The 13,771-nt window shown below is 38.8% G+C and overlaps 1 protein-coding gene across 2 annotated transcripts in view; it reads right to left on the reverse strand.

Annotated features, from left to right (window-relative positions):
- Positions 1-13,771, reverse strand: part of LOC121322137 (neuropilin-2-like) — a 51,705-nt gene that overhangs the window by 15,338 nt on the left and 22,596 nt on the right. For both annotated transcript variants that reach the window (XM_041261678.1, XM_041261679.1), the window contains exons 7-10: positions 13,137-13,292; positions 5,218-5,362; positions 4,136-4,494; positions 3,775-3,919 (exon numbers count right to left, since the gene is read on the reverse strand). In XM_041261678.1, the coding sequence (XP_041117612.1) occupies positions 3,775-3,919; positions 4,136-4,494; positions 5,218-5,362; positions 13,137-13,292 (805 nt within the window). The remainder of the gene's footprint in view (positions 1-3,774; positions 3,920-4,135; positions 4,495-5,217; positions 5,363-13,136; positions 13,293-13,771) is intronic.

Below are 13,771 nucleotides of genomic sequence, written 5' to 3' on the forward strand. Positions count from 1 at the left end.
CCTTTCGAGATGTAATTAACCCCATTTAGAAGGCTGCACTGCCTGCATTGTAAAAGAGCAAGAGCAGAATCAGCTCAAAGACTGACATTACCACTCCATACAATATTAATGTAAGACCAGGGTTTAACATAAAATAAGTCATGATTAATATTAATTTGAACTTATTCTATGCAATGTAAAGGTCAGGTGCTGTCACAAAATAAACAATCTGACCTTTAGCAACGTTTCCATAAGCCTACATTCCCAGTCTTATGTCACAGGTCTGTGATTGGGAAGAAAGAAAAAAAAAAACAGGCAGGCTAATTTGATAAATCTTCTCCAATGTGTAATTATGACAATCCCTTCAAGCAGTATGTGTATATAAACAGCGTGGCATATTGTTTATTGCACAGAACTGAGAGAACAGCTAGCCAGTTAGCTTTTCCTTTTTCCTGGAAAAGTGCAATTAATTTTTTATATATATATATATATATATATATATATATATATATATATATATATATAAATAATATATATAATATATATATTCTTTGTGAGACTCTATATGGGAAGGTTGTATAAAATTCCGAGTGGCTCTTTCTCTAATATTATTAATTTCTCAATTTTTAGGCAGCAAATCGAAGAACTGGGTGAGGTTCCGAGTCGTAATGTAAAAAAAATTTGTTTGTTGTCCTACCGACCGTTGTTGTAGGTGAAAAGGTTTAGGTGTTTTATTAAGACGTGAAGACATAAGACTTTCCGCTAGTTAACTTGGTGTACGTCCGGGTCCTCTTACGCGACGGTTACCCTTGCAGAAGAGACACGAAGAGGAAGTGTTAGATCCCATCCCTTCTGAAAACTGTCTGGAGGTACAACTACAAAGGGACTGACACTGCGTTTTCTTCACAAGAAGGTAAAACCAAAAAAAAAAAAATCAATTATTTAGAAAGCCTTCATAAATCTTCTTATAATCTGGCACATTACCATTGTGCAGTACTATATCTGGCCTATTCTAGTTTGGAATGAGAATTATACAAATAATTGGGTAGATAGGATATCTAATCTTTATTAGAGTAATAATACTCAGCAATTATTGATCGGTGCCAGAAATATATACTACATAGAGCAAAAAAAAAGCTTTATATATATATATATATATATATATATATATATATATATATATATATATATATATATATATATATATATATATATATATAGGGTATATATATATTATATCGGTATATATATTGGTATATATATATATATATATATATAATATCTATATATATATATATATATATATATATTATATATTAAATAACATTATTTTGTGGGCCTCATGTCTGCCCAACAATATACAAAAGATTTACCCATTATGGCACCACCCCATTACCAACTAATGAAACACCTTCATTTTAAATGGATCCTTCTGCATCTGGATTACCTGCAACAGACTGTAATCCATCTTACTTCTTTACTTCTTTATTTGCACACAAATCAGGCTATTCTAACTATTCTTAATTGTCTCAGATTTGAATAAGTGTAGGCTTTATTTTAATTAGCTCTTTAAAAATTTTGAACATTTCCTTCCATAAAAGCAATTTTTTAATCCTATCATTTTTCATTCCGCTTCCTTTTTATCTGAGCTAACATTATTAGGTTGCAGCAGCTCCTGCGATGACATACAGAACACAATCAATCAACCCATAAGTATGCCTTTTGAAGCAGACCACAACTGTGAAATATAACTGTAAACAATGGCTACTCTTAAGGTGGGATGAAGAGCGCTTTCTAAGGTGAGAACGGGTACATAAGAATATGAAAACTAGTTCTCCTGTTCAAACAACGTTTAAAGACATTTAAAGACATAACTTTATGCTATACCCTGACAATATTTAAGCAGAAACAGCTGTTCGGCACTTCAAAGGCTAAGGCCTTTCATAAAATACGACTGTGCGGATATGGTGTCATCTATAATGTAAATCACTGAAGAAAAACAGATAATCACTTTTCCACACAATTTGTTATTTGTATTTTCACCTGGAAATTTGCCACTCCTTATTATTAATGGATATCTCTGTTCATATCATTAATCTGGAGTTTGATCAACTGGCTTGGCAATGAAAATAAAATGATTAAGTCCTACACTTTAAAGAGCTTGTCTTTCCATCCCATTACTTAAGAAAACAGCATCCTGGGAAAATATGAAGTAAGCACACTGGTGCTCGCTGACAGCTGAAGTTGTGCTTCTGCCTTGAGCTCAGCATTGGAAAGTCCTCAGGTTTGGGCTTCTGCTTATAAAATGAATTCCTAAAGGGCTGTAGTTTATAACAGCATTGTTCAGAGGTGTGCGTGAGTGCTTCATCAGTTTATTTATATAAGCTTTATTTATATAAAGTGTAAACAGTTTAATTGTGAAATAGAAATACTAGGAGAAAGTACAAACACAATTACTACCCTATTTCAAAATTGAAAAAAATATGTGAGAAGATAGATGTAGAAAGTTCCAAATAAAGATAGGAATACTTAAGGGTTGATTTGATCAACCTATATTCGACCGGGATAAACCAGAGCAGCATTTATTAGAGGATTCTAAAGAACAAGGGAATCCTGACCAAATCATTCCCATAGTTAATGTAAATACCTGTACTTAAGCTTCGATATAAACCATGCACATGCCTGTTTTACCGTGTTAGTTTTACTTTCTCAAGGACAACAAGCTGTTCTAAATTAAAAATAATAATAACTGATATTGAACTGAAGTGCATAACATAGTACAGGTATCTTTGCTTAAGACTTTTAACTAAGGCTCTCACTTCTGGCTGGTTCCACAGACCCTGATTAGCACTAATCTCAGTCTATAAAGTCATCCAAGATTACTGCTGATTGGGACCTGTGAAAACAGCCATGTTTGGTTCATTTCCTGCTCTCCTGGAATGCATGGAGAATCACAAGTGAGAAAGTGTGGAGTGATCCATTGCTCACAACAGATTTTCTGTTCAGCCAGTCCCCCTCCCCTAGTGCAACACTACATTTTCATTGTGATTTCCTAATGCATCCTAAGGTATTTGGGCCTCTCCGGTTGCTTCCTCAAAAAGAAACTCCCTCCCTTGTTCAGTGCAGGCACAGTGAGTATTTTGTGAACCAAAGCCACATGAACGATGCAGACAGTGCCACTAAAAGGTACCTTGTCTGATTGCAGGGATCCCTGTGGACTACTGACTATGAACTGAGGGGGGTTAGTTCACTGCAAATTTCTAACAGGCCTCATTCATTCCACAGCTTCCCGAGATATGAACTGTGAAAGCCTACTGGTCTATAGATGTGGTTTTGAAACAAAAAGGCTCCCCCCCCAACCCCAGCATCTGGTATGCAGCCCTGGAATGAAACGATTACCATACTTCTTAAAAATTACAGCAGGGAAGCTTCTCAGGCTTACAGTTGAGCTGCCGGCCCGCATTTTAAAACTCGACAATGTCGTTGACATTGTGTACTTAAAAGACAATAACTCCAACGAAAGGGATGTTATTCACTCGCTCATAAGATTTAGAATCTTTTTTTTTTTTAATGGCTTAAATTGGAATAGGAAATCACTGTCCTTGGTGTTATAGCTACAAAACCTATTAAAATAACTTTTTTTTTTTTTTTTAAAGAAAAATTAAATGAATGTCATTGAGGAATTAGAAGGGATCTGCTTGAGCGTTTTTTTTTTAAAAGTGGTTAAATCCATAAAGTTTTTAATGGGCAAGAAAGTGCATAAAAGACTGCTAAAGAGGTCTCAATATGTCTTACCCAACAGATCACAGCCCAGCACTTCCAGCCTCATTCCGATTCCAGCAGGGGACCACCTCTCTGGATACACGCGGACATACTGAGCCGGCACCGGGCTGAATCGACGGATCTCCGGGGTGTCGTAATGTGTGTTCCCTTCAAACATCTGGAATAAGATGGATCAAATGAATTACAGTGTAAGTGACTTCTCTGAACATACTTAATTTATACAGCAAGTAAATCAATAGTAAAGTCAGCAAAAGCAATGGGAGCTAATTAAAGTAAACACTATTTCAATATTGTAATTATTATAATTGCTTATTTCATATATACAAAACTGTACATGCTCACAAAAGCACCAAAGAAACCAGTCCTCACTCACCTTAGGCTGCATGGTCCTCTGGTCCATGATGAAGTGCCAGTCCTTGCCGTTCATGCTGTGACCCACGCGGAACTTCCTGACGAAGGCGCGGTTCTCCACTGTGGTGCTGCCCTCGCTGACAGACCCTCCGCGAGCCCCCTGGATGATGACCCCAGTCACAGTCTTGGGGACCCCCAGGTCTGCCTGCAGCCACTCCTCCCCCGCAATGGGCTGTGGAAGTCTAGGGAACCACCCAGAGCGGCTAGCCACAAGACGGGCGGCTCCCGAAGACCAGTGGATGTCCCGAGTCGAGGAGGCAGTAATCTGGGAGTCAGGAATGAGGCCGGAAAGCATGCCTTGCATTTCAGTGCAGGGAATGTCTGGGTTGGGAGAGAAGAGAGTTGTGAAAGAAGGATGTCTACATGCATTACGCAGTGGAGGGTTTCAAAATCCAAGCTCCTGTCAGGGAAAACAATGAGCAATTTCAATAAGTTTAAGCTGAAGAGAAGTTACTGCGTTCAACAATCTTGTATACATTGTGCAAAATAGAATTTAGTAAATAAAGCATGGACAAAAAAATCTGTAAAATGTTTTAATTAATATATACTCAAAGCTTAATTACCTTTGCTCTTAATTTAAAAAAAAAGGAATGTCCAGAACAAACAGCAATGACTAAAAAATAGTAAAAACTGACCATATTGAGGCGCCAAACTTTCATCGCCTATTAAATCATCCCAGGTCAAACCCACCTGCTAGGTCCCAATCACTGAAAGGATCTTTTACATACATGATGCAGTAGCTGAGGCCTAGTTTAATCTCAATCCCCCCTGTAGGGACTATAACTCAAGCTTAGGAAAAAAAAAGAATTGATCGAGCAAATTACATCCCTGAGCTCTCCTTGTAATGAATCACAAGGAGCATGTTTTATCTTCTGCTTTACATTACTTTTATAGCTCTGGTTTTTATGTTTCTGCTGTCCGCCTATGGTTATCTCTACAAATTCCCCTCTCCTGATCTCCTGAAATCTTAATCCTGAGCATTTTTAAGAGCTATGGGCGTAAGCAAGGGAGCAGTGTGTGAGCCTGGCTGGAATGCTCACATACCTGTGTTTTGGCAGCCATATAGTTCAAATCGAAGGGCGATCCCATTTTGCCAGGCCTGGGGTCTGATTCTGACGTAACGAGTCAAAACTGGCTGTGGGATCCTGTTGAGAACCACCTCTGCAGGGTCAGTATTCCCATGGAACACCTGGAATTAACAAAAACAACTGAATTATTATTATTATTATTATTATTATTATTATTATTATTATTATTATTATTATTATTATTATTATTATTATTAATATTATTATTATCATGCCATAAACAACTTGCTTTCCTTGGAAAAAAACCCAGCTTGAAACAAAATCCTTCCTCCCCTTATCCGCTCTCTTGCCTAGCAGACAATTATTTATCAAACTGTTTATGGGAATTTTTTTTTCCTGGAATTTTCCACCAGAGATCAAAACAATGAAAACAAAAACAACCAAATCTCTTAAGCAGGCTGCGTGGCAATTAAGGCACATGAAAATGAGAAGAACTTGATGAAAAGAAAAGATTGGGAGACGTAAATGGAGAGACCTTTCACAGAAATGTAACCCGGACTTCCCAGCCTGGGAGTGTGTCTGTGGTTAATTTTCCTGGGGAACACACATCACAAGCAATGTTTGAGTGATGTGTAGACAAGATGACAAGCCCTGATAGTGTCCCCTTTTGTTTGCAGGCCCTTGAGAGAGGGAGAAGGAGAGCTGTACTGCTCCACTGAACTGGGGGAACAGTCTACGTCCTGAGGGCCACCATTACCACTGACCGTCAAGGTATCCAATAGCAGTGGCCAGCTGGCCAAGCCTGACAAGGAGGGAAGTGGCTTGTATGTGAGAGCCTAAGGGGGGTGCTGGCACATTGGTTCATGTATTTCCTGTTGAAAGACTATGCTTGAGCTTTGGGTTCTTGTTGAAATCAAGGCCAGGCAACCGTGACCAGATACATTATTCAAGCAAATGTGTTCAGGTGGCTACAGCCCACAGGAAATCACATGATTGACTTCCGTGAAGTATTTCCATTTGTCAATACAATTGTTCCCATGCCTAAGCATGGATCGGTGAGTCCATCCATTTGTCATTAGACTGAAGAAGTCTTTAGCCGAAAGTTTTGTCCCAGTATAGTTTGACCCATTAGCAACCTATTGCAAATTACAGATTTTGCACTGGACACTCATTTGGGGTTTGAAACTCAAAATAATAATAACGAAACATGAATTTGAATGTTAAACATAAGAACTAAACCCCCATTGATGCATCTAACCCCCTTACCTACTCATATAACTGCATAGATACTAACAGAAGACCAGCGTGATTCTTGTATCTGTAGACACTTCATTTTGAAAATGAATAAGCTGCACTTTATCCCATCTACAGCTTGTTACTCATCCCATCTGGATCGATCACAGTGACACAGGGTCAAACTCTTCAGGAGAATGCATGGGGCTTTTAAAAAATTCAATATGGGACAGGGAGAGAAGCTGCACTATTGGGGGGGGGGGGGGGGGGGGGCGGTTGTGGATTAGTGCAGATAACGAATCAATATGTACAACATGGAACCCATGGCTTAGACCACTCACTGCTGGTTTTAATTACACTATACCACTAGTACTGAATGCCAGAACAAACAGCCAGCCTTCTTTGTTATACATCTAAATGAATATAAACATAAATACCTGACAGCTAAGCATGAGAAATATGTCTCATGCTTAATATTCAACAAGTGTCAAAGGGCTAATCTATCCACAGGGTATCATTCCGAGGGGGAAGGTTAGCAATATTTCACTAGAGCTGTCTGGAGAAATAGTTTCTGGAATAAAGCTACATGTCACATGCAAGTTATACAACCCTTCAAACATCTATTGATGTAAAACTCAAACAGTATGTTAACATAGTACACCTAACGCCTGGCTAACAGCTAACTAAAAACATCCTGACTGCCAGATAAGCTACACAAGAAGCATGTGGCAGCAAGTCTCCTCAATATAAAATAACTATTTGGAGCTGTATTTTCATTTTTTATATAGATTCCCTTCATGTGCTGGTTATCTATCTATCTATCTATCTATCTATCTATCTATCTATCTATCTATCTATCTATCTATCTATATATATATATATATATATATATATATATATATATATACACACACACACACACACACACACACAATCTATTTAATTATAATTGTTATAGTATTATCTGTGTTTACTCTTCTACAAATGCCTTACAAATGCACAAAAAAAAACCAAAAATGTTTTTTTTTTTTTTTCCTGTTTAATCACATATTCAGTTTTTAAAAAAATATATGAGAACTACATGTGTTTCTCAACTGCAAAGGCTGTCTGTTTAACTAATTTACAAAGCACGGCTGGCAACCTTTTAAAGAGACGGATATCACCTGCGAAAGTTTTGAAATAACGTGCTTCCTAATTCAAGAAAACAAAAACAAGACATACTAATGCTGCAAGGGATCTCAGAACTTTCCCAAGTATTTACGGTATCCCCTTTGCTTCTCGTAAGCTTAGGAATATTCCTGCATTGCCTGAAACTACTCTACTTCATGGAACATATGTATTTAAGTCAAGACTGTAAAGTCTTTAACGATAGACCCTCAGGACTGGAATTATTTACAGAGCCCTTGTCATCTCATTAGTCATCCAGCACTCTGGAATTCTGAAAAGATTAAGAATGATTTGGGGAATAGCAAAGGTTCAGCAGTTTGCGATTCTATCTTGTGTATAATCAGATCGGTACCAAAAGAACTTCCCTTCAAAAAAATCAACCCAACACCTGCAGAACCAGTGTGCTCACTAGTGGAATTAGAATGTCAGACACTATTCGGCAAAATGTTTAGTATAAATCTTTTAATATTTCAGCTGCTCGCTTCTGCATAACAGTATGGTGTTGACGGTGGTTGTGGACACCTTTGTAGAATGAAATGAAGAAAAAGAAGTGGCATGGTAGTTCTATTTCAATCACACAGGTGGCAGTGGTTCTTCTAACTTCTAAAAGTGAGGAATTAAATAGTGTGTGTGTGCGTTGGGGGGGGGGGGGGGGTCAAGCAACCAGGATTTCTAATGTAGCCATCTTCATCTGACAAGGAAACATAAGCATCTAAACTCCCCTGACAGTCATCCATATTATTTAGTACTAACCACAGGAGGACCAAAATAGTACTGCGAGCTTAGGCAATCATGGGAGCATTACAGTCATATATTTGAGAGGTGACACGAAAATAAGCAGTGGTCTTTGCATCAAGAAAGGCATGTATTTGAGTCGTATTGCTGGGAACTTAATAGGCAGCCAGCAGATATATATTAACTTGTCTTTGTATCCTTTTGAAAGGAAAAAATATTGCTGAATAATGGCCCCCAAATATTGTGTATTACTTACAGTCCAGCTCGTTACTGAAAACTATTAGCTGTGATATACTGAATGTCTGATTAAACCCACAGGTTTCCCAGAAAAAAAAGACTTGATCTAGAAATATGAACTGAAATATGGGCCTACAATGTTTGCTTTCTCCAGTAGGGCCATGACCTAGCATTGTGCGTGCAACTCTGAAATATTAGCAAGATGTCTGTGAGTATAGCATTTATCAAACAGGTGTTGAATAGTTTGTGGAACTTTACTGGTCCCACACATACAAAAAAACCCCCCTTAAAATAGCACTGCCGCCACACCGGTAAAGTGGGAATCCCGTTGCATGTCACGGATACCTTTCTGTTTGCATCTGTCTCGAACACTAAGCTGTGTTTTAACAGTCCAACATGATTATCTTCCAAGACTGTGACTTTTGCTTCCCCCTGTCCAGACGACTCCAGATGGGAAAGCCCCCCTTTCCACTGCCTCCCCAGCTAAACACTTTGAGACCTTTAGAGTCTCCCAGCTCCACCCTCCCCATAACATGTACCAGCCAGAAGGTTGGTAACCTAACCCCATCAAACACATCCAGCCTGTCCATCTCTTTCAGTGTAACCCAATCTGCCAGTGCTTCTGTTAGGAGGAGGAGGACCACCTTGTCGGCACAGATGTACTCTGAAGGGTCTCAGATCTTCAGAAATGCCAGCTGATAACCATTCCCCACCCCCTTCATTATTCCCATAATCAGACCACTCAATGGCAGAAGTAAGAGCAAGGACATCTAAGTGCCTGTAGGGTCAGAGATCCAGGTTCTTTCTACACAAGGCACTCTAAATGCACCTTGATTTCCTTTAGTTTGTGTTATCAGATCATTATCATTTACAAGAGAGAGCAAAGGAATGATTATTGCCAAGCAGGTCAGAGGTCAGGGTTCAATTATTTCAATACAAAGGAAGTGGGGGCCTGAGTTTTTCTTGTTAATTAGCAGTGTTATAGGTCACAACTGTGTGGCAAACAAAAAACGAAAAAATACATTAAAAAAAAAAAAAGTACAGGGTTTATGTATAAATTGTATTTAAAAAAAATGAACAACATACTTCCCCTGCTGCCACCAAGAAAAACAATTCTCTATAAATAAATATGCAGGTCACAAAAAAATCCTTGCAAAATTATAAGAAATTTCGCCAGGTGTGTTTTTTTTTAAATTGCAGCAGTAACCTTTTTTGTGTGCATAATTTCCACATTCGCCCTACAGACAACACGTTTCTAAATAATCTAAGACTCTCCTCTAGGTTTACACAGTTGAAACATTGAATAGACCAGGTAGTCGGCTGCAAATCTGCGGAATTATATATACGGTTGTGACTAGGAACTGTGCCATGCTTGGAAGTGTGGCTGTTGATAATTTCCCTGTGAATAATCATGAGGAACTGCAGTGCAATAGGGGACCAAGGCTACAGAGTGTTCCATTATTGGGGCCTGTAGAACAGTCATAACTTAATAAGCCATATTTCTGGGACTCTAGAAATAACCACTGTGGAATGAAATGTCAGGATTGTGCTATTAACATTAGTGATGAGTACTAATAACGAGGAGGGGTTAGGTAAACAATGTCCTTCAAAAACAGGGATAGATACAGTATGTTATCTGTATCTATCTGTATGTTATCTTTCTTTCATGTTGGCACTCTGCCGGCCTGTTTTTGTAAAAGCTGACAGCACCAGAGGGAGATGCGGTCGGTGCTCTCAGCCCTGGTGAAAACATTACCCCTCCCCCTACTCTCTTTTTCTCTCTCTCAATGAAGATGTTGACAGTTTGAGCTGGTTCCAGTTGGATTGGTGCCAAGGTTTCTGCTTGGAGGGGAATTACATTGTGTGGGGGGTGTGAGGGTTGGAATGAGCGCAGAGAACAAGATGTGAAGCTCGGGGTCTGTGGTGTGCTGACACTGATGGACTGCAGCTCTCAGACTGAACACCCCAGACATGAAACAACTGAAATGCTTCCGTCACGCTGCCGTGATAAACAACAAGTTTTACAATTCCATCTCTGCAGTAGCACCACATTTGTTTCTTTGCTTTACTATATAAGGCTGTTCAAGATCTGAGCTGTGCCTGGTTTACCCTGTGGACTGTGAGCTTCAGCAAGCTCTCTGGTTTTCTGTAACCTTTTCCCCTTCTGGGAGTAGGTATAATTTCATGTGTGTGAGTGGCGTTTTATTACAGCACACATAATGTTCATGTACATGAGTTCATATACATTTGTTCTGCACGTGTGTGTGTGTGTGTGTGTGTGTGACTATCCATATCTACATTACTTCTATAATCTAAAAACCATTTTATTTAAATGTCATATTTTGGGTTAGAAAGTAAATTGCTAAAGCAACCAACTTCACTGCAAGCACCACAGCTCAGCATTTATAAGGTATAGTTTGACCAACTGCTTTTCACTAATACAAAAAGAGGGCAAACTAAAGTTTACTGCCAAGACAGCTGGCCGAAAGCACACAAACCCGAATCAATAATAGAGCATGACTCAATTACCAGAGTGCAAAAGCTTGCTTATCAGATGGGTGAAGGCACTGAACTTTTCAGACTTTGTGCAGCAGCCATGTGCCCTTACAACAGAATGTTTTTTGCAGAGCACACAGCATCTGTACAGCAGATATTAATCATGGTTTTCAGTCATTCAGATCACTTTAGCAGATGGCACCTTGAATAGGGATACAAAGTTACATCTTCAGACAAAGATTTGTTTAGCAAACAGCTCCAACTTCTCCAAGTAAAACAGAACACTGCATGTTTGGTTATTCCCAGGAATACCCATGCTAATTATGTAAAAAAAAAAAAAAAAAAAATCTTATAAAAAAATTTCTTATCCAAAGTATGGTTTTAACAAAGTCCTCCAAAATCTATTACGTGCATTTGTAGACTACTTGAAACATATTGTAAAAGCGGTGCACTTGTATCCAGCAGGTAGAATATTATGGATCAATGGTTACAGCTGTGAAGCAGTTGTATTTCTATGCATGCTTAGATATTGGCAATGTTAGCACTCTAGTGAATTTGCAGTGGTAATGCTATGTAGTCAAAGGAATCTTTTTGCATTCTGGAAATGGACATAGGAAGATAATATCATCTGTTGTCTGCGACTTGTCAGCATTATCGTTTTTATTTCCTTTACATATTTTTGTTAAGAGTGGGGGGTGTAAACAGGATACTCAACACCTGTGTAAAGCAGGAAAGGGTGTGATCAGCTTTGGGGATGCACACAATTTCCAGATCCCATTTGCACAAGGGAAAAAGTATGTCTTGCGGGAAATAGATGAATCAGGATCCTAGGGTGTAGGATAGGAATAAGGCCTAACTTTGAGCACAATAGAACCTTATTCCTATGGTATAAATGGAATATACCACTTGATTCACTATTAAGTTGTGTTAAAAGGCTCTACTCTGGAACAGCTCATCACAGTGCTAAAATATGTTTGCCAATTTATTATTTGAGTTTCTCATCTTAGGAAAAAGTCTGCCCCCCGGGGAGCGTTGCTATTGCAGAGCCCAGCATGGCCAGACTGGCGTGCTCAGTTCCGTGGCAAGGTTTCGATGAGGCATGGACCCAAAGGCCCCACTGAGAGCGGACGTGTAGAAAGCCTGTCTTCGTTAATTAGCGCCTCTCTCCCCTGATCAGAGATGCCTCACAGCCTGACCATTATTACTTAGGGATGAAAACAGTGCGTGTCTCTGAGCAGGTTATAAATTAGTGAAATCCCACTGGCCGTGCACTTGGAACAAGGCACACCATATACCAGAGTACAAACACTTTGTAAGAAAAGAGGAAAAAAGAAGAGGAGGCAAAAACAGTAACCTCTGGGTTCCCAGTGGGCATGTCCATAACTGGAGTAGCTATGCACCTGTGTTTCTCCAATTTATACTTACTTATCAAAAGTTGCTAGCATTGAGATAAACTGCTTACTTGAAAACTTTATAGAATAGCTTGTCATCAGCACCTAATTGACTTCTGTTTGTATAGTTTTATGTTTTTTTTCTGTTATCATTTATATTATTTCAATAAAAAAGGATGAGAACTATAGATAAATACAGACCAATATACACAGCAGTGTGGACATTTATTAGAATACCTTTTACACCCAGAGGGTTTCATGCAGGTAGGCATATAAAGGCTATAAATGACCAATATTGAGGTGTTCTAATACATTTCCATGTTAGATAAGCAATAAAAGGTTACAAACAACTAGAGATGGGTACTAGCTAGTCAAATATATACATTTACACTTTAGTGTATTTTACTGTTGATCTATGCACTAATAGGAATGGAAGTTTAGTTAAACATGTTGTGATAAAACTGTCCTCTTTGGCATTTGCTGCAGATACACAGAATAGAGACATAGGTGATGGATTAAAAAGGAAGCTACTACTCAGCATGGGTGTAATATTCCAAGGCCTTTGATCTGCAGGTGGCTAAACAGTTTACATTGTTGTTGCCAGGTAACCACCACTCACTCCCCCTTGAAAGACTGAGCCAGAAGCTGTACTTGGCAGCTGCCTGTAGTATTCTACCTTGTGATTCTTGCCGTGGCGATACATCATCCAGTCCTCTCCGTTGGTGCTGACTTCCAGCTTGAAAGTGGTGATGTGGTAACTCTTGTTGGTCTCCTTGGAGATGGCTCCCTGGGTAGCAATACCTGTTAGCACTTTCAAGAAGAGCAGGTCCACCTGTGGGATTTAGAGGGGAGAAGATGGTTACAGATATGTGCAGCCTTCTCCTGGTGCCATTTTGTCCATTTGTAGGCAGTTCAAAGTTACCATGCTGGTTTCTACCCATATACTGCTATGGGTAAAGCCTACTGAATCCAGCATGAGGTACAAGGTTTGGATATATTCATATAGCAATATCATGCAATACATATGAACATTAACATGTCATCATTTTGTGCTTTTTTAAATAGTTAAACTTAAGGTTTAAAAATTCTAAAGCTAATAACAACCTCCAACTGCATATTGAAAATAGATACTCTTACTTAAATCAATGTGCTAAAAAAAAGAAACTGTGTTTCACATGTCAATAAAGTTAAATAAATGACTATTAGTCAGACCCAACCTTTTGAAGCCCAGCTTGCCGGTGAGAAAAATAATGGACACTGACACAAAAATCTATAGAGGAGAGGAATGGTTCCCTTCAAAGGACTCTCATC

The sequence above is a fragment of the Polyodon spathula genome, chromosome 10 (assembly GCF_017654505.1).
Source record: "Polyodon spathula isolate WHYD16114869_AA chromosome 10, ASM1765450v1, whole genome shotgun sequence".
In the NCBI taxonomy this organism is placed as follows: Eukaryota; Metazoa; Chordata; class Actinopteri; order Acipenseriformes; family Polyodontidae; genus Polyodon; species Polyodon spathula.